A 22,849-nucleotide genomic window follows, 5' to 3' on the forward strand; every position below is an offset into this window, starting at 1 on the left:
GTATTACACGTTAAATATTACTAGTGTGGGTGAGATGGCTATGTGCCTATGAGTGTATCCCAAACATTGAAATATGATAGACGATACAAAACAATCTGGACCCGGCCATTCAGTTCGATTGCTACATATCGATTAATGAATTAAGATGGGAATTAATTGGATCTGATCATAAAAGAATATATATATATAGAGTTTCGATCGGTATCTACGTGAGCAACAGCTGACGTGGCAATCACTAATTGGATGTACAAAGTGCCACGTCAGCTGTTGCTATATATAAGGAATGTTATGTTGAAATATACTTTCTTTACCAATTATTATAATCCATCATACGATTTATCATAACCGCACATTTTTCCATAATAAAATGAAGAAATGAAATATAAAACAGAATTGTGCAATTTCTAGTTTTTTTTTAAAAAAAAATGGTAACCAAAAGATTTTTTTTTATCGTTATCATTTTAATTATTAGGTTATATATAAGTAGATTCCAAGATATTCCCATAAAAAAAGGGAAAATATTTTTTAGTATATTAATTTATTCATATTTTGGTTTTGATCCATTAATTTTATAAAATTTGTTTTTGGTACATTAAATTTTAATTTTCAGTAATTTTGATCCAACTGCACACGCGTTAGCTAGACATTTGTACACGTATATAGTTGGACCAAAATCATTGAAAATTAAATTTTAGTGTACCAAAATCAAATTTTAAAATCTTAACGAACCCAGACCAATACATGAATAAGTTAATGAAACAAAAAAAAATAATTCTTCCGAAAAGAACAGCGTATTAATTGTTGTTCGCATGATATATCCCATACGATAACAAGATCTCATGTTTAATTAGGACGAATTCTCGGATTCTAACAAACTCTTAACTGTTGTTTTTTTGTATAATTTATTTAATTATTATTATTTTACTATTGATCATCAATTTATTTCTTGGTGTTTATTATTACTCATATTGACTTCAAAAAAAAAATTACTCATACTAAAAATATTATTATGATTATTGTGGTAGGTAAAAGGTACATACGTAAAAATATCCCTTAATCTCTTGTACTGTTTAAAATAGAACTCTGAATACTTTTTTCAACTCAAGTTTATTTTCTGCCCTTTTACTACGTCTACAGTACCACAATCACAGGCCCGTGGTTATCACATGTTGCTTTAAAAATCAGACAAACATCGGATAATTTTCTAATCCTAGGGTAATCACCTGCACCAAACAGGGCCTAGGGTAAAAGCTCGGTGTAATTTGAACGCGCTAAAAATCTTATTTAACCTCATTTGGTATCAAAAGCCAAACGATCATTTAATTAAATGTTTAAAAAAGAACTTTTTAATTTAAATTTAAAGCTTTTTCAAAAGCCAAAAATTTTAGCTTAATTTTTTTTATTAACTATAAAATCCAAACGGGCTCTTAGTCTTAAGATAAGTTGAACTATAACGCGTTGTAAATTTAATTTTGTCATTTTTTACTTCTTCAAACACATAGAGAGTGTTTGGGAGGGCTTATAAGTTGTTTCAGAGCTTATAAGCTTTTTAAATTTGTTTGACAAATTTTTTACCAAACAACTTATAAGCTGTCAAAATAAGCTGTTTGACAGCTTATAAGCTATTTTTAAATAAGTAAGATCATCCTATATATTTTATTAAATTCTCATCATGCCCTCTTCCACTTTTTGTACATAATTTCTCAAAAAAAATTTCTAAATTAAAATTAAAAATATTTTTATTTTTTTAATATATATTTAACATTTATGATAAATTTAAAACATTTTTAAAGTATATTACTATTTAAATTATTTTCATAGTATTTTACCCATTTTGGTAATTTTCACAATAAAAAGATCTTATAATACCAAACACATCAATATTTTTAAGTTGTTTAAAATAAGTTCATACAAACACTTTAACAACTTATTTTAAAATAATACCTGACAGCTTTAATTTTAATAAGTTTAATCAAACACCCTCATAAATGTAAAATGCGACTTACAGAGAGATTTATGATAATATCTTAATTAAGTAAAAAAAGCCATTCAATCTCAAGAACTCAAACATAAAGAAACATTTGCATGAAGAAACATTTGGAATTACCCAATTTCGTGTTTAATTCAATAAATACTCAATTTCGGATTTGATCATGTATGTTTTGATTTTTGGCTTTCTACAGTCGGAATTAATACTAATTTGGCATTGGAAAATTCTTAAATATATGACGTCATGTCAATACTCCATAAAAAAATGAATAAAAACCAAACAAAACCTACTTAATCAAAAGTCCGAAAACCAAATTAGAATAAAATGTAAAATTTTTTTTGATACAAATCTCTATTTCAATAATTCACGATGAAAAATAGTAATTTTTTTATGTTAAAAGTATTATTTTTTATTATAAATATAAATATAAGTAAAATGCACGCATATTTTGAATAAAGATCAATAAAACCAACTCATAAAAGAAGTGCGTTACTTAATTATTGTTGTTATCCTCATTCCAAAATGCTCATGTTATTTTATTTATAGAGTGGTTAATTGTTGGGTTTTGAATCTGAAAATTGGTCTCAAAGTAAGCTTAATTGGACTGGATATTCATTATCGCCTGAGAACTCATTTCCAACTCAATTAATTAGTGGTTCACAAGGAATATAACGGGCCTGTTTAGGCTTGTTTCTTCGGCACATCCATTTAATTCCATTTTTTCTCCGCCTTCACGTCTCCCTCTCGCCATTTACTATTTTATTGATCTCTCTTTCTCTCTCTCTCTCTCTCTCTCTCTCTCTCTCTCTTTTCTCCCAGAGGATCTGTTGAAATGTGTCTTTCTCTTTTTTGATATGCTGCTTAGAATATTCTGATTTGATCATGATTATTGATATTTGATGGACTTGTATGTTTCCTCCTCTTGTTGTTGTTTCGATTTTCTAATGTGTTACCATTTGTTGCAGCTGTGATATAATGGACAGTCATGAATTAGGATGACGTTAAATTCATAGTTTTTCATATGTAATTACTTTAAAATATGTTTCCCTTAAATATTGTCCTACAGGCTGCATCCAACCAAAATTAGGTGCAGTACTTTGGTTTTCGTGGAAGTGTGTGTACATGCATGAATTTTGTATAAGCTAGTGAAAAAAAACAACGAGAAAAACGTGAACAGTTTGATATTTGATGTCTATACTTTTGATTGGGTGTACGACATAATTGATTGATTTTAAAATATTAAATATCCATTAGGGCCTCAAACTATAGATCGTATTAGAACGAAATTCCATCTGATTTATCTTATATACATGCACACGCGCACACACACACATAAACGTGTTTTTATTATTCACTAAACAGTGAAAATTCATTAAAACGTGGACATTAATTTTGATATTTTTTATTAAAAAAATAGATGTTTCAAATTATATCATGCATTACACATTACTTATTTTTGTTAATTGAAGAACTCATTTGACAAACTAACTCCTCGACAATATTCGTGTGTTTTTTTTTTCTTGTGATAATAATTGGTTAAAGAAAACAATGTATATACCTTTAATTAATTTGCGTATACTTCTTTTCGTCGAACTATATCTATATCGGTGATCGATTCTATTTAGGATGACCTACAAAACATATTTGACTAGAACATTGGTTGCTTCAATATTGCAATTTGCACATTATAAGAATAATCTTGATACGGAACCAATTAGATTTAAGAAACGTTTATTTTTAAGAGCTTTTCAAAACTATATATTTTATTTTATGCCATAAAATATTTTCAAAAAAACAAAAACAAAAAAAACAAAAAAACAAAAAAAAACAACTTGTCCATCGTCTTTCGTCTATCTCATTGTTTGACATTTAAAAAAATTCCAGAAAACTCAAATGTTTTGGTTAATGCTTAAAATGGATTTTTTTTATTAACACATATATTTGGGAATGTTGCAATCCTTTTTTTTTAATGATTCCTTTCTTTTGACTTTAAAATTAATGTTCTGTGTTTTTTAAACTCAAACTCTATGTTAATTGATTCTTAATTGAATTGAAATCCAAATGCTAATTCACCTTCTGCAAATGTGATTTTGGTTAAAAAAATTATTTAATATTATAAAAACTTATTTATCAAATGTTAGCGCTGTTCACTTTGTTTTCAAATGCAAGCCAATAATGATTTTCCTTAGTTCTTCATAATATATAAATTTAACCACTTTTATATATAAAAAAAATAATATTTTGCTAACAATCTCGTGAATATGAATTTTATTTATGCCACTCATCTGGCTGTGATATCCTGTCAGGAAGTATGAATTAAGAATAGTTAGGACTTAATCTATATATATAAAAAAGGAATGTTTAGGACTTATGTCAGGATCGGGATGTTACTACTGCTATAAGTTGGAGTTTGAATCACTAGTAGAGCTATTACTGGTTTGACTATGATTTGTAGGGGAAGTAGTTAATGGGTACTTTTGTTGAATTAAGTAGTGTGAGCTATTGAACTCTTCTTTATCATGTATCTCCAAAGTTGACCAACAAATATACTTGTGAGGAAGCAGATCAACTCGGAGATTGAACTGCATCAGTTGGTTCTACTGGTAAGCATAAGTATAAAGCAGTAAATAACAGAACGGTTTGTTTTTGGATGTTTGGAAAATCAACTGTCCTTACGTCACCTCTTCTTCCGGTTCTGACAGAAGAAATTACTAGAGGACTTTGAGTATTACGTACCCTTGCAACACCCTACCTGAGCTAGGACTTACTCTACTGTCTACAAATGAGACTCCTAGACTCAAACGATCAGTTCTCGACTGATCTTACAAATGTGTGAGTTCTTGTAAGTCGATGTCTTCTTCTGATATGTTGTGGTCTCTATTTATATGAACAAGATAACGACCATCTTTTGAAAATATATCTGTTGATAAGTAGCTGTTTCTTGTCTTTTAGTTCAATGTAGAAATGTACAATGTGACTGCGCAATTTGAAGTCTGCTCAGTGTACTAGAGATCTTTGGATAATAACTTAGACTGGTAAAAAGAAAGTTTTGATCTGGTTTGTATATGTTGTCTGATATATGAGCTTAATTTGTCTGCGTCTTCTTCTGTTCTGTAACTTTCGCTTCTGTTTGCGGCTATCTGTTAAACACCAAAACTTAGATATTTGATTTTTTAACAACTTACGTTAGTGTATGTCCAAAGATTTATCGAGAAGCCATTTTCTTTATTTTTTTTCATCATCATCGGCGTGGTCATCATCATCGTCATCATCATTATATATATGATTTATTTATTTGTAAGATGGCCGGGATTAATTGGTTTAGCTACGGCTTGTTCCTAATTTTGTTCAAATTATTGGTCAGTTCAATCACGTACGTTGCCGCCTCACATGCATCTGAACCTGATCATCACAATTCATATGATATTTATCGTCATATGAATTATATTAGCTAGGAAATAAATGTAAATATTCAATTTACTTATATATATCTATTCCTATATATTATGTAAGAATCCCTTAGTGTGGTCTCTTGATGTGCCCATTAAAATAATACATAAATTGAAACAAAAAACACACACACAACCGCTTTTTTTCACTATCTAATTTTTTCCCTCAATTATGATTTTTTCTTCTTTTTTTCATCTAACTATTTTTTTATTTTCTCACAAATTTTTGTATTTAATATATAATATAATAATTTTATTTGGCAGTTTTATTTGAAATATAAATTTATTATAAAAATAAATTATTAGCACGCAATGCGTGCAACAAAGTGGTTAGTATTATAATATATGTCCGCCTACATAATAATATTTTGTTTCTATATAAACAACTTATATAAAATTCATTTAGAATTATATATATATATATATATATATATATATATATATTATATTATATTGCAATCGAGAGGAACAAGTTGCAGTAGCATGCATGTGCATTGTTGGAACACAAATAAAGTGGTCGCGATTAAAATGTTAATAATTTGCATGCAGGTTAAAATTGTATTTTTAAAATTTTTATAAATAGATAAAAACTTCAAGAAGATCTACTATTTATTAATGTACTCGAGATCTGGCTAGGGATTAACATTCATAAAGTAATTAAAAGAAATAAAAAAAAGCTGAGGAATCGAAATTTATAATAATAATAAATATTCATGATTGGTTTGTGGATAAAGACCGCGGCTATCTGTTCATATTTGAGACCACACATTATCAGAAAACGAAGGTTAATTGATCAACGTAGAATTCATTGAATCTAAACTAAAATTACGAAAACCAGTCAAACATATATAGCAACGTGATCTGTTCTTGCATAAGCAAATTTTTTTTTATCAGGAATTAAATTTTGATTTTTTGAGAACGAATTATCTAACGCACACAAGAGATTTTTGAAAACTGTTGCTATATATTTGTCCTTGGATGGGTAGAGACTCGATCGGGGGATTTCTTGACGACTTGGCTTTTGAATTTCATGCGTAAATCAGGCGGCGTATGCATTTGATTATTAAAACACTTTCGCAGCGCGAACGAAGAGATTGTGATCAATTTTAAATGAAAATAACAATATTTTCTTTCAAAGAGTGCATGTGATTTGAACCACTTGCATGGTTATTGTGAAATTGTATAAATTATACCGCTTTTATAAATAATATTAACAATATGCATTTTATCAAGTTAAATAATTCATTATTCTCCTCTTCCGAGAAATACATAGAACATCCGATAAATAATTCATTTATCAAGTTATGGAAAACAAACATGTTTTATGGCCTTGGCAATGCACCTTTCCTTAAATAAGAAAAGAAACACAACAAAGCCTGTGCACAGATGCTGATGCTTTTGTGGGGTGTTCTTTCATTTGTCCCAGTTCTCCGCACTTGCACTTGCTTCGTCTGTTTTATTTATTTTATTTTAATCGGAGGAAGAGTTTGTTAGAATCCGAGAATTCGTCCTAATTAAACATGAGATCTTGTTATCGTATGGGATATATCATGGTTGGTATATCGGATCAAAATATCAAAATTTCACCGAAATGTTTTCAATTACAAACATTTTTTCGGTACGCCGAATTTTTTTTCGGTATCTTTACGGTATCAATATAGATTTTTTCCATATCAAAATTTCGAAATTTTGCAATCGATATCAGTATTATTTTTTTCATATTAATATTTTTAGTATGGTATATGTGAACAACAGTTACTATGTTGTTCTTTTCGGAAGAAATATTTTTTTTATTCCATTAACTTTTCAAAAATTTTGGTCCAGCTGTACGTCTACGTGTGCCAATGTCTAATTGACACGTGTGCAGTTGAACCAAAATTACTGAAAATTAAAAGTTAGTGTACCAAAAACAAATTTTGAAAAATTAATGGACCAAAACCAAAACATGAACAAGTTAATGTACCCAAAAAAATATTTTTCCTTCTTTTTATGGGAATATCTTGGAATCTATTTATATATAACCTAAAAATTAAAATGATAACGATAAAAAGAAAAAGATACACAAAATATTTAGTAGAATATAAAATAGATTTATATATTAAAATAGACTTCAAGATATACGATGTATTATTAATCTATGTATAACTTATCCAATTTAATTTTGCCTTATTTTCGTCATATTATTTATCTATTGATTAATTAATAATTTTACATCAATTAAATCAAATAAATTATAATCTATCCATCAAATCAAATAATGTATTAACTATTTTCTCTTATTTATTTTTAATTTATATTATATTACTTATCTATGGATTACTTATCCTATCACTCAAACCAAACGATGCCATATGTATCCAGTTCTATATAACAAGTTTAATTTCACATGGTGGTGGAACCATATATATTAAGTTTAATAGCTATAAAAAATTACTTTTTGTCCTGTGAAAATGTTCAAGTAGGTTATACATGTAAATGATCGAAGAAAATATAGATAATCTTTAAAATATTAATCTTGTTGAAAAATATATTATTATTATTATGTTGAATATTGAATATTAAATATGTTGAATGTTAAATATTGAGTTGTAAAATGTGAAAAATTAGTGTGTGATGATGTAGATGATGATGTATTTATTTTTGGATTAATCTCAAATGTGGATCTATAAATAGGTCTTCATTTGTGATGAAAAAAATAATTGAGTTGAGAGAAAAATATTATAAAGTGTAGAGTTTGATATATTTTGTATTTTGGAGTATTTACTTTTTACCGTAAATTTTTACTTTTTCACAACACGTTATCAGCACGATCGCTCGAAGGTTCTTTATAATTTTCGACGCTCCAAAATACAAGAAGAAGTAAAAAATAATCAACAAGTAAGAATATTCACTTTTACTGTTTATATATTTTTATTGTGTATAATATCAAGTTATGAATTTCAAAAACTTGTTATAAATCCTGGGAGGATGTTAAGACGACATCCCACACTCTCGGTAAGGGATACGACAAGTATAAAAGCCTCTAAGGTTTTTAAACAATATAATCATATTTGTATAATTTCATGTTATTATATAAAAGGCTGTCTATGACACCGATCTTATAATAATGTGATATGATATATTATACCTGACTTTATACTAACTATATTAGTATAATTTCACAATATTATATAAAAGGCTGTCTACGACACCGACCTTATAATAATGTGATATGATATACATAATTATTTAATTATGATTATCATTATATACATTGCATCATTATCACAAATTTTTATTCAACACATACTCGATTTTTTTCTTTACCCCCAACTGTCACAAACGGCTAATTTTTGCCCTATAAATATGTTCACTCAAACTTATTTTCAATCACACCAAATTCACTCTTTCTCTCAAAATATTTTCTCCTCAGGTTTTTTCGAAAAATAAGAAGATGGAGTTTTTGACCTTTCTAAGGCTATTTTTCATAACAACTATGATCATCATGCTCACGAGTTTTATACTCACCGGCAATTTTCCACCACAGATTTTTTATCTATTTATATACGCACTTGTAATTTTCGTCCTTCCATTATTTTATATTATCATACTAATAGAAATTAACTAATAAAATGCACTGTTATTTTTTTAGTACCACCATGTCAAATTTGGCAAAGATTGAATTTGTTGCGCTCGATATCACTGGAAAGAATTATATGCCATGGACTCTCGATGTAGAGATGCATCTTGAGTCATTGCGTCTAAGTGATAACATCAAAGAAATTAATATATCAACCTCACAAGATAAAGCAAAGACAATGATTTTCTTACGCCGACATCTTGATGAAGGGTTGAAATGTGAGTATCTCACAGAAAAAGACCCAATGATTTTATGGAAAGGGTTGAAAGAAAGATTTGAGCATATAAGGGAAGTGATACTTTCGACCGCCCGTGATGAATGGAATTCGTTGTGAATCCAAGACTTTAAAAAAGTCAGTGATTATAATTCTGCGATGTATCGAATAGTCTCGCAATTAAAATTCTGTGGACTTGAAGTCACAAAGATGGAAATGCTTGAGAAAACGTTTTCCACTTTTCACGCATCAAATATAACTCTACAACAACAGTATAGAGTGCGTGGTTTTACGAGATATTCTGAACTCATTGCATGTCTTCTTGTGGCGGAAAAGAACAACGAATTGTTAATAAGAAATCATCAATCCCGACCCACTGGATCAACGGCATTTTCTGAAGCAAATGTCGTAATGAAAAATGAAAACCAAAATCAAAGACATAGACCAGAATTTGGTCGTGAACGAGGTCGAGGAAGTGGGCGTGGACGTGAACGTGGATGTAAAAATTATCGCGGTCGTGGTCGTGGCCGTGGATATGAAAATAATCGAGATAGTTATTTCAATAACTCATCTCAAAAGAACGTCACGAACCACCCACCAAAAAGGCAGCATGAAAATACGAGTGAAAATGAAAATCACTCAAAAAGATATGAGAGTGTTTGTTATAGATGTGACACTCCAGGACATTGGTCACATATTTGTCGAACCCCTGAGTACCTATGTAAGCTCTATAAAGAATCGACAAAGGGGAAAGGAAAAGAGACCAATTTTGTTGAAAATAGTGACCATTTAATTGGTTCAACTAGTTTCAATGCTGCAGATTTTTTGAATAATTTCGAAGACATTGATTAAAAGATTGGTGGAATTAGATTGTAACAAATTTGTATTTTTATGCATTTTTGTATTATAAAGCATGTTATATTTTGCATTTGTATTGTACTTAATTTTTTTTATTGCATTTTTGTGAAGTTTGATATGGAAAATGCTATGAGCAAACATGAAAATAATATCATGGAAATTTGCATACCGGATAGTGGTACAACGCACACTATTCTGCGAGATGAAAGATATTTATTGAAAATAAAACCAACAAAAACAATGGTGAATATAATATCAGGTCCTGTAGACTTGATTGAAGGTTGTGGAAAAGCACATTTTTTGTTACCTAATGGTACAAAATTTTTTATAAATGATGCTTTATATTCACCACAATCGAAAATAAATTTGTTGAGTTTTAATGACATATATTCTCATGGATATGATACTGAGACGATAACTGATGAAAATCAGAAATATATGTGTCTTACCACATATAAATCAGAAAAGAAATATGTGGTTGAAAAATTATCAATGCTCCCTACTGGATTGCATTATACACATATAAGGCCAATCGAATCAAATATGGTGGTTAATAGTTCTTCAATATTAATCAATTGGCATGATCGATTGGGACATCCTGGTTCAATAATGATGCGAAGAATTATTGAAAATACGCATGGTCATCCATTGAAAGACCAGAAGATCTTTCAGAATAATAAGTTTCAATGTAAATCACGTTCTCTTGGAAAACTTATTATAAGACCATCACCAGCTAAAATCCAAACAGAATCACCCATATTTCTTGAACGTATTCAGGGTGATATTTGTGGGTCAATTCATCCACCATGTGGACCATTTCGATATTTTATGGTATTGATCGATGCCTCCAGCAGATGGTCACATGTATGCTTATTGTCAACTCGGAATATGCCATTTGCAAAACTAATGGCTCAAATAATAAAATTGCGGAATCAATTTCCCGATTATACAATCAAGAAAATAAGACTTGATAATGCTGGAGAATTTATTTCCCAAACTTTCAATGACTATTGTATGTCAATGAGAATTACTGTTGAACATCCTGTTGCTCATGTTCATACATAGAATGAATTAGCTGAATCATTGATTAAATGTCTACAACTGATTGCTAGACCAATGATTATGAGAACAAAACTCCCTATTTCTATATGGGAACATGCAATTTTACATGCTGCAGCATTAATTCGCATCAGACCAAGTGCATATCATAAATTCTCTCCATTGCAGCTTGCATTTGGTAAAGAACCAAATATTTCTCATCTGAGAATTTTTGGATGTATGGTGTATGTGCCTATTGCACCACCTCAACGATAAAAAATGGGTCCTCAAAGAAAAATCGGTATTTATATCAGTTATGATAGCCCATCAATCATTCGATATCTTGAGCCTCGGACAGACGATGTGTTTACAACACGTTTTGCTGATTGTCATTTTAATGAAGAAATCTTCCCAATGTTAGGGGGAGAAAAGAAACACATCGAAAAAGAAATCACATGGTATGTACCATCATTGTTACATTTGGATCCAAGGACCAAACAATGTGAGAAAGATGTACAGCAAATTGTGCACTTGCAAAGAATTGCAAATCAAATGCCAGATGCATTTGCAGACACAAAAGGGGTAACAAAATCATATATACATGCTGTAAATGCCCCTGCTCTAATTGAAATTCCAAAGAAACAAATTGAAGACACTCATGATGTCATAAAACGCTTGAAGCGTGGAAGGCTTGTCGGTTCCAAGGATAAAAATCCTCGGAAAAGAAAAAGCATAGAGAAATACGATGATCATATAATAGAAAATGGTGTTCCAAAAAAAAAAAACACCTGATGATGAAAATGTTCTGTCAGAACCACAAACTGACGAGAATCGTGAAATCTCTATCAATTATATTAATACTGAAAAAATATGGAACCGAAAAGATATAAAAGATATTGATGAGACATTTTCTTATAATGTGGCATGTGAGATCATAAATGAAAACAAGGATCATGAACCAAAGACCTTTGGTGAATGTAAAACTCGTCATGATTGGGCAAAATGGAAAGATGTCATCCAGGTTGAATTGGATTCGCTGAATAAACGTAATATTTTTGGACCTATAGTCCTCACACCTGAAGGTGTAAAACCTGTTGGATACAAATGAGTTTTTATTCGAAAGCGAAATGAAAAAAATGAAATAGTCAGATATAAAGCTAGACTTGTTGCACAAGGTTTTTCTCAAAGGCCTGGAATTGATTATGAAGAAACGTATTCTCCTGTTATGGATGCAATTACGTTTCGATATTTAATTAGTTTGGCAGTGTCTGAAAATTTGAAAATGTGTCTTATGGATGTTGTTACTGCTTACTTATACGGATCACTTGATAGTGATATATACATGAAAATTCCTGAAGGATTTAAGATGCCTGAAGCACAAAGTTCAAAACCCAGAGAATTTTATTATGTAAAATTGCAAAGATCATTATATGGGTTAAAGCAATCCGGCCGAATGTGGTATAATCGGCTAAGTGAGCACTTGATGAAAAAGGGATATGTAAATGATCTAATATGGCCTTGTGTTTTCATCAAGAAAACAACATCTGGATGTGTAATTATTGCTGTATATGTTGATGATTTAAACATCATTGGAACGAATAAAGAAATTCAAGAAGTTATGATGTACTTGAAGGAAGAATTCGAAATGAAGGATCTTGGAAAAACTAAGTATTGTCTGGGTTTGCAAATCGAACAAAAAGAATGTGAAATTTTTGTTCACCAGGCAAATTATACAGAAAAGATCCTTAAACGTTTTAATATGGATAAATCAAATCCATTAAGTACTCCAATGGTTGTAAGATCATTAAACATAGAAAAGGATCCATTCCGTCCATGTGAAGATGATGAAGTTATTCTTGGTCCAGAAGTACCATATCTAAGTGCCATTGGTGCCCTTATGTATCTTGCAAATTGCACTAGACCTGATATATCTTTTGCTGTAAATTTATTGGCAAGATTTAGTTCATATCCAACAAAGAGGCACTGGAATGGAATTAAACATATATTTCGTTATCTACGAGGAACGATAGATTTGGGACTTTTGTACTCAAAAGACACCAATCAAAGTATCATTGGTTATGCCGATGCAGGATATTTATCTGATCCACATAAGGCACGTTCCCAAACCGGATATGTATTTACTCGTGGAGGCACCGTAATTTCTTGGCGTTCACAGAAACAAACACTCGTAATAACTTCATCAAATCATGCTGAGATTATTGCATTACATGAAGCAAGTCGTGAATGTGTATGGTTAAAGTCAATGACCAAACATATTCAAATATCGTGTGGATTGACAGTAGACAAGAAGTCTGTGACACTATATGAAGATAATGCTGCATGTATTGCTCAAATGAAAGAAGGATACATCAAAAGTGACAGAACCAAACATATCCCCTCAAAATTCTTTGCCTACACTCAAGAGCTTGAGAAGAATAAAAATATTGATATCTGTTACCTTCAATCAAGTGAGAAATCATCAGATCTCTTCACAAAAGCACTTCTCACGACGATATTCAGAAAGCATAAATACAACATTGGGATGCGCAATCTACGAAATATGTAAAGAATCACTCATGTTAATACGAGGGGGAGTTTACGTGGCTGCACTCTTTTTTCCTTACTATGGTTTTTATCCCACTGGGTTTTTCCTAGTAAGGTTTTTAACGAGGCAGTATAAAACACGTAATGAAGATAGTCATCATATCACGATCATCATCACAAGGGGGAATGTTGAAAAATATATTATTATTATTGTTATTATGTTGAATATTGAATGTTGAATGTTGAATATTGAGTTGTAAAATATGGAAAATTAGTGTGTGATGATGTATTTATTTTTGGATTAATCTCAAATGTGGATCTATAAATAAATCTTCATTTGTGATGAAAAAAACAATTGAGTTGAGAAAAAAATATTATAAAGTGTAGAGTTTGATATATTTTGTGTTTTGGAGTATTTACTTTTTACCGTAAATTTTTACTTTTTCACAACAAATCTATATATTTGAACGAGCTAGGGATGCATGGGAAATCGGTCCAGAATTATACGATTAATTAAGTGTAAACAATTTCTGTGGCTAAAACGTAGATATAAAGATTAAGCACGACTTTGTTAACTCCCAATAATATAAAATTAAGAGAAATAGTACAAAGTTTGTGTTCTCTAACAGCGGACAACTTTTAAGATATTTTTTTAATATAACGCTAACTGTTTATGCTTACCATATATCCAAAAGATTTGGAGGTTCTCTTAATGTTATATAGGTATGTAGATCAATCTGATTCCACATTTTTAGTCAAAACGAATGGATTTCATATGTTAAAAAATAGAATAAAAATAAATATCATAGGCCCGTGGCAGCAGTACTGTATATGGGTATATATGAAGAGGGTAATATATATATATATTTTTTGAAATAAAAGAGGGTAATATTAATATTATATTTGGTTGGGAAACTTATAAAATATTAAAACTATAAAGAAATATTCGAAATATTTAGCTGATGTATTTTTTTATGAATAAATTTTTAAAAATATTTAGTATTGTGTGTAGCTCTTATTTTACAAACATACGAAATCCTTTTTGAAATAAAAAAGAAACAGGAAAGAAAGAAATGATCTCTCATTAAAAAAAAATAAAATAAAAATATCCTAATTAAGATGCGAGACATCGACTAATAAATAAATAAAAAAGGTATTTTGGTGGCATTCCAATTTCCAAATTCCAATTACAGCTGCAGAGGTGAATATCATAAATAATTCGTCTGGATTGAGAGTAGTACACTTGTCCTTGCATGTCAAATTAACTTCACAAGCAATTTTCTTAATTAAATCGTTTTATCCAAACGCAACATATTAATACTCAAATAATATAGATATTTCAAACTTTGTGATATATTTGTAAACATTCTATTAAAAAAGGGGCATTTTAAGACACATTATGTTAAAGAATTTCGAAAATAATAAAAAAGATTTTAATTGAATCATCAAGGCATGTTTATACGTTTTTTTTAAGATATGTTTCTGGATTATAATAAAATATATCTCATGATACAATAAAAAAAACAACTGATAAAAGACATGATATTAAATCTGATAATTCACATATTTATAAAAAATAAAAAGACGATATCGAAAGGTTGCGAGTCTTAGTCAAACAACACTCTTTTTTGCTAAATTGACACATATATCCGTTCATGAACCAAAACACCCACCCGCAATCTGACATGATAGATAAATCTCCGTAATTTCGACAGCAAAAATAATTTTTTTGTCATGGGTAACAAAATTTCTCAAAAATATTAAACGAATTCGAAAAAATATAACACATTGCTAAGTGATTTAAGCTATATATGATTCAATTAAAGAATATTGATCACGTAAGTGACACGAAATTTCTTAGCAAACATAAACTTCTACGAAACCAACTCTCTTTTACTTTTAAATATACCGTGGCTTTGACAAGAAAAGAAATACGCATCTAGTAGAATTAAAAGAATCCATCAATTGATTAATATTCATTTTATTATTTTTCAAAAAAAGGAAAATAGAAAAAAATTTAAGAATTTCATCTTAAATTTTTTTATTTTGTATACATGAGACCTATATTTTTGTTAAACTATACAGCTTAGAATTCCAATTAACTACTAGAATATATATATATTTTAACAAAGTGAAGTATTCAACCTCCAACGTATTGGATTTCCTCTTCTTTATCAAATTATTATTTTATAATAATTATAATTCATATGCAATGAAAGAGTAGCAGCCGGGTTAAGTCTTCGGTCAATAATTAGGACCCACCACACCTTTAGAAAAAAACAACGAGAAAAGAAGGGATCCACTATTTGGCTTCATATGATGGTAAATTGGTAATAACATAATACAATTTTTATGTTTTGATATTATTTTGATTTTTCTTCTTTTTTTTTTTTTCTGGAAGCTAAGATAATGTGAGGAGTATATAATTAGTTGCTTGAATATTACATTTTACTTGTTATCTAATATTGTCCATGAACCGATCAGAATAAATTATTGTAATACTTGGAATATCTACATTAAATTCGTAGAGTAATATAAATTAGATATCCATGAAATTTATTTATCATTTAATTATTAATTAGGAATATATATTAACGCATAGAGTATTTTGTTTTAGTAACAAATAGTATTTATGCATTAGTAACTTATTCACCACCTTTTTCTATGATGAAAATTTTCATCTTAAACAATACATATATATTCTCCATATAGTATACTATTTTTTGAAATGATTTGTTGTATAGTTTACCAAATTCAATATGTGGACGAATGAAGTGAAAACAATTGTGTTATGTGTATGTTCCACTCAGTGAGATTCCTGCTCATATTAACATTCACAGGATCAAAATAAAATTACTTCTATTGTCCCCCTCCCCCACCCCACCTCTATAAATTGCTCTCCCACTGAGCATAAAGTTTCATCAACTATTTGTGACACAAAGAGAGACAGAGAGAGAGAGAGCTCAGTGAAAAAAAAATGGCGACTTTTCCAGTTATCAACATGGAGAAACTCAATGGAGAAGAGAGGTCTGCAACAATGGAGATTATCAAAGATGCCTGTGAGAACTGGGGCTTCTTTGAGGTAAGCGCACAAGTTCTTTTCTTTACATGTATATGTATATGGATTCTCCTTTAAGCTATTTTCAAGAAACTTTCACGAGTCGAGTCTCTGCTTTCTTTTTTTTTTTTTTTTTTTTTTTTCAAAACAAAAAGCTGGTGAATCATGGGATTTCTCCTGAATTCATGGACACTGTGGAGAGGCTAACGAAGGAGCATTACAAGAAAACTATGGAACAAAGGTTCAAAGAAATGGTATCAAGTAAAGGGCTTGAATCAGTTCAGTCGGAAATAACTGATTTAGACTGGGAAAGCACCTTCCACTTGCGCCATCTCCCTGTCTCAAACATATCAGAAGTCCCTGATCTTGAACAAGAATACAGGTTTCTTTTCCTCAGACTTGATAGACACCATTGCTTTGTATCAGCTTTTGACATTAACTTCTATGATGTTATGAAACAGGAAAGTTCTGAAGGAATTTGGTGCGCAGTTAGAGAAACTAGCCGAGTATCTTCTTGATTTGCTTTGCGAGAACCTTGGACTCGAGAAGGGCTATCTGAAAAAGGCGTTCTATGGCGCAAAAGGGCCAACTTTCGGCACAAAAGTGAGCAACTACCCCCCATGCCCCAAGCCTGACCTGATCAAGGGTCTACGTGCCCACACCGATGCAGGTGGGATCATCCTTCTGTTCCAAGATGATAAGGTCAGCGGATTGCAGCTACTCAAAGACGGCGAATGGGTCGATGTTCCGCCTATGCGTCACTCGATTGTCGTCAACATAGGTGACCAACTTGAGGTATAAGATAAAGACACGACCATAAAGGTTATGAACTCATGCAATCACAAAAGAAACATAATTCATTTAGGGGAGGATGAGAGCAATTCTTTTATATTTTCTAAATTTGACAGACATAGATTTTAACTTTTTCGTTGAGTTTAGATATTGGAGATATGGCACTAATATTCCCATCATTTTTGTGAAGGTTATCACGAATGGAAAGTACAAGAGTGTTATGCACCGCGTGATCGCTCAGACGGATGGAACAAGAATGTCTCTCGCATCATTCTACAATCCTGGAAGTGATGCTGTCATCTATCCAGCACCAGCACTGGTTGAGAAAGAAGAGAAAAAGGATTTATACCCGAAATTTGTATTCGAGGACTATATGAAGCACTATGTTGGCGTCAAATTCCAGGCCAAGGAGCCAAGATTTGAAGCCTTCAAAGCCAACGAAAGCACTTCCAACATGGGACCAATTGCAATTGCTTAACTAGTATTCAAGAGTTAATTAAAAACTTAAATAAAGTGTGTGTTTGTGGAGGTTGTTGAATAGTCTACCTCAATAATGCGTTATGTTCGTTGTCAGTGTGTTTTGCCTGTAACAAGACTAGGGTGTTATATGATACTGGCCTTATTGGGTTTGAACTTCGAAGTGGGATTTTTTTTCCCAATGCGAGGGTAATGGGGATTCTCTTGAAACGTTACAGTGATATTCCAGCTGTTATTTGCTACCAGATTTGGATACATATCCATTAATTTTATTTGCTACCAGATTTGAATACATATCCATTAATTATATTAGCACATGTTCATGATATCCTATTCAACATCTCTCCACAAATCTTCTAAATTAGCTAATATTAAAAAATTGAATAATGTCTTGTTTCAGTCAAAAGGGAAACCTACCAGAAATCATTTTGAACTCGAACTGAGCAGCCTTCGGTGACTAACAAGTCTAGGAAAATGACCAAGACTTTTTTTTATGCAGTGCTTACTTTGTTGAATTTTTTACACCTTATCTAGTTTTAAACAAAAGCTTTAAAGTTTGCTTAAAACACAAACAAATAAAAAAGCTTTAAAGCCTAAAAAAATCGAATCAGCTCCTCCTCTGGTGGCTTCTGCATCGTCACTATTATCATACTGTCTCCCTTTAGCAACTGAAACACGGAGTAGGTTTGCTGGTACAAAGATACATGGGACATGCGAATCTCAAAATTTTGCCCAATATACTTGATAAAACATGGGATGATCAAGAAATATGAGAATAATCTCACCTGCAATCTCTTCCTGATATCACAGCTCAGTTTGGTAGTAATTCCTTGCAGTGTGACCAAGAATCATTAGAATCAAATCCAACAGTTCAGCATATCTCCCTTCAAAAGCACCTCGCTGGATGAAATTGAAAACATAAAAAAAATGTGCTGTCTTTACATATTCAACGCAGTGCTATTCTTAAGATAAACTTGATGCATTAAAGACCAGAAAACGTTAAATCATATGAATCTAGGCTAATATTGGAAGAGAATGAAAAATCACTTCTTTATTACTCTCTTTCGATTAGAAGATAAAAAATTTCATTTTCAAATTTCATAATCGCATTGTAAAGCCAGAAATTATTAGTAGAACAGCTTCAAAAGTCACCTTGAAAGTCTAGATGTTACATGGACATCACAGAAAATTTTCTAAGGACTATGGAATATAGGATGGAAATTCTTTCCCCAAAGGCAAGATAGGAAAATAGTTGTGCGATGCCATACCATGATTTCGGGAAGCAGTGGACACTTTCTGCCACCATTACAGTGTCATCAAGAGAAAACCATCAACAGCTGATTTCCCATGACACCAGTCATATCACTCGCGAAAGTTTGCTGAATTCTTCTTACTCGTGTCCTTTGGCAACTGCATCACTATGCACATCTCCTACCTTTTTGTCATCCCCATCTACAGCTTCTTCATTAGAACAGTGATTTTTCAAAACGGTAGAAATCTCTGCTTCAGAAGCTCCAGCAAGTTTGAATCGTTCCATTGCAACATCCAGGTTCTTCTTCCACCCAGGAGAACCCAATTTGTATTCAACTTGAGACCTCTCAAAAAGCATGTTACCCCAGAACAAGTGCATTTGAGATCTAATTAGTGCTGCTTGCTCTACTGCTTCCTCAGGTGAAATTTCATCGCGACCTCCTGGACCTGTGGAATCACCTTCTCTACCACTGCTCTGTTTCTTCCTTCTATTTAGCAGTTCATCCTTCTTGTTTGCTATAGGATCTTTCAGTTCATTTGCTCTCTGCTCCTCTAGCTTCTCCCACATCTCAGTCGCCACAAGCATTTTCTGTTCTGCATTATTAAAAAGACTGATAGTCTCCGTTGGATCCCATTTTGACAAGTCTTCTTTCTTTGCTAGCACATAAGACCAATTTAGTTTAGCCATTTCAAATTGCTGTTGTCCAAGAGCCAAACATCCTTTGTAGAAATCTGGTTTGATCAATAGTGCCTCCTTGTACTTCTCCCTGGCAAGAGAATATTTCACTTTCACCCAATCATATGCAATTTGAAGCTGCACAGCCATAATTTCTTTAGCAGCTGATTCGTCGATGGGGATTCTCTTCCTAGCCGCACACATATGAACATTTCCCCAGTTAAAGAAAGCCAGAGCAGCCACCTCCTGAAACTTTATAGCAGCCCTGTCAAAAAGCTCTTGAGATTCTTCACTAGTTACCGTTCCCTCAAGTGCTTCAGAACAAAGTTCCATCCCAAGCTCATGCAGATCAACATGAGCATCAGGGTCAATACCGACATGGGTTCGAAACAACTGAGCAAACTCAAATAGCCAATCATCCATCTCCACCTCATTACAGTCAGGTTCTTCTGATGCTCCAGGTTTCTCCTGGTTGTCAACCTCAGCATCTACAGTTTTCGGTTTCGAAGCATCCAGACTTTCATCTACCGTAGCCCTCTGGCTCTCAAGTAGCTTTTCTACTTCTTCTTCTTCGTCTTCTAGTAAAGGTGGCTCCTGCTCAGGACTCACTTCAACAATATGCAGACGTAACATAGCGATGGATCCTCCGTTATCAGCATCAGGGTCTCTGGGAATAAGGCTGTCAACATACGACTCTGCCATTTTAAGTTCAGGGGTACATGTTATAGTCACCAAGTCACCAACATCGTCCTTGTATTTTATCAGCACTGCTTTTGACATGGGAATGCATTTGCTGATCACATCTCTCAAAACCTTTAAACTGCAATTTACTGGAATTTGGCTAAGCCTTATGTCATGATCATAAACAAGTTTCAACTGCCTCCATCTGATTGGACTGCATAGGTTGTTCACTTAGTGCAAGAAAATCCAGTGCGGGCACCGAATGTCTCTTCTGGTTATCCAGACTATTATTCTCATGGGGTTTTAACGAACTATTTGGAGGCTTTAAGACAAATTTCAGGAACTGGATTTTCGGCTCCCGGCCATTTTCAATTGGTGGATTTTGATAAAGCTTTTCTGACTTGTAAGCTGGCGAAGTTGGTCCTAGTACCGACTGCATTGGCTTCTTAGGCGTGGGTCTAGCTGTCAAGCATGGACCAAGCCCAGAAATCGGTGCCCCACGCACTGCAGAAGCCCCCAGGGCAGCTGGTGATGGCCGGCTCTGGAGATCCTGCCGAGCCTCTTGACGAGGGCCAATCGCCATCCTTACTCGTTCAGCAATCTCCAAGGCATCATGGTTATCTGAATCCGTACTTAACAGTGTTTGCACATCTAGCATGGCAAGTTCACACTTTCCTATAGCCTCATATGCGCGAGCTCTCCTTAACAGAGCTCGGACAAACTGGGGCTGCACCTGAAGTGCCAAAGTACACTCGGATATCACGCTGCCATAGTCAATCGGTTTAATGTGCATCAAACAAGCAGCTCTGTTGCTGTGAAAGACAGCTCGATCTGGATTTGTTTTGGGAGTAACTTTGAGGGCATCCTCATATTGTTTAAGGGCACCCAAGTAGTCCTTTGACTGAAACCTTATGTTACCCTCTTCCTTTAGCTCATGTGCTCTCTTTGAGAAAACTGACGAGTCCAGATTAATAACACCATTAACAACAGGCGTGGCAGGGGAATCCCCTTCCGAAACTTTGTTTTGGCTCGGATTAGAGTTAACAATAGATTTCTTTTTCCTCCCACCAGACTTCCCCATAAATTTCAACTAAACACTTCCAAGATTCGAACTTTATACAATATAAATATATAATTTGTGTACAACAAACTCAACTAAGATGCTCTGTCGACTACCGTTGGAAACCCCTTCATGAAAACCAAAAGTCAACAGTAAAACAAACAGACAGAAGGAAATGCTAAAGGTCTGTAGTTCACACCTTTGAATGAAGAAAAGCAGTGCTTTATTTCTGATTCGAAAATGAAAAGGAAAATTGAAATGGCCTTCCAAAATAATGACTGAAAGCGTAGTGACTAGTGAGTGTGAAACAGGGGGAGTTCTTGAGTATATTGATATTGAAACCCTAAAAATTTAAATTCAGATTATTTTCTGTTAATTGTTTTCGTGGGCTTTCCTTTACCTGGCATGACGCCAGTTGAATTAGTGTAAAATGGGCCTTAAAAATTAGGGCATCAGTTGAAGTTGGCCCAATATATCCTTTATATTTTTAAAATTTATGTTATTCTTTATACTTATATATACATAGATAAGTAATAAGATAAGTAATGGTTTAGGTGATAAAATGATAAATAATATAGAGATAAGTAATATAATATAATAAAAAAAATAAATTAGAAATGATGGTTAATATAGTATTTATTTTGATTGATATATTATAGTTTGTTTGATTAAATTTTAGATAAAATGATAAATTATCATTTTGTCTTTTAATAATTAATAAAATATGAATAATATTATTTATAAAGGATAATAAAGTAATTTAAATTCAATGATTTGATTGATTTAAAATAAATAATTAGTGATTTGATTGATGTAAGATAAATAATTAATAGATGGATAAATAATATGACAAAAAAACGTGATATTAGATAAAATAAGTTATACATAGATTAATAATATATAAAACCAAATGGTACCATAGTATACAAAAGTTATCTAATATAAAAGTTACAAAACAATAAAAAGTTAGCTAATCTAATATAAATATAAAAGTTTCAAAAACAATAAAAAGTTAGCTAATACAAAAAAATGTTAAATTCATGAAATCGAAAAAATTCACTCCAAGGATTTTAATGTACCAACAATATCACATATACACAATCTCGCGTGAAATTGTTTCACGAATAAATTTTGGGAAACAT

General features: G+C 31.8%; 1 protein-coding gene and 1 pseudogene across 1 annotated transcript; one reads left to right on the forward strand and one right to left on the reverse strand.

Annotated features, from left to right (window-relative positions):
* Positions 1-16,619: 16,619 nt before the first annotated feature.
* On the forward strand, positions 16,620-18,311 carry LOC140860232 (1-aminocyclopropane-1-carboxylate oxidase-like). Its single transcript, XM_073263138.1, has 4 exons — positions 16,620-16,794; positions 16,926-17,152; positions 17,232-17,565; positions 17,753-18,311. Exons 1-4 carry the CDS (start codon positions 16,690-16,692, stop codon positions 18,038-18,040), a joined length of 954 nt encoding a protein of 317 aa, XP_073119239.1. The 5' UTR covers positions 16,620-16,689; the 3' UTR covers positions 18,041-18,311.
* Positions 18,312-18,948: 637 nt separating this feature from the next.
* LOC140860231 (protein CLMP1-like) lies at positions 18,949-21,994 on the reverse strand (annotated as a pseudogene).
* Between the last annotated feature and the right edge of the window lie 855 nt (positions 21,995-22,849).

Source organism: Henckelia pumila, chromosome 4 (genome assembly GCF_033568475.1).
Source record: "Henckelia pumila isolate YLH828 chromosome 4, ASM3356847v2, whole genome shotgun sequence".
NCBI lineage: Eukaryota > Viridiplantae > Streptophyta > Magnoliopsida > Lamiales > Gesneriaceae > Henckelia > Henckelia pumila.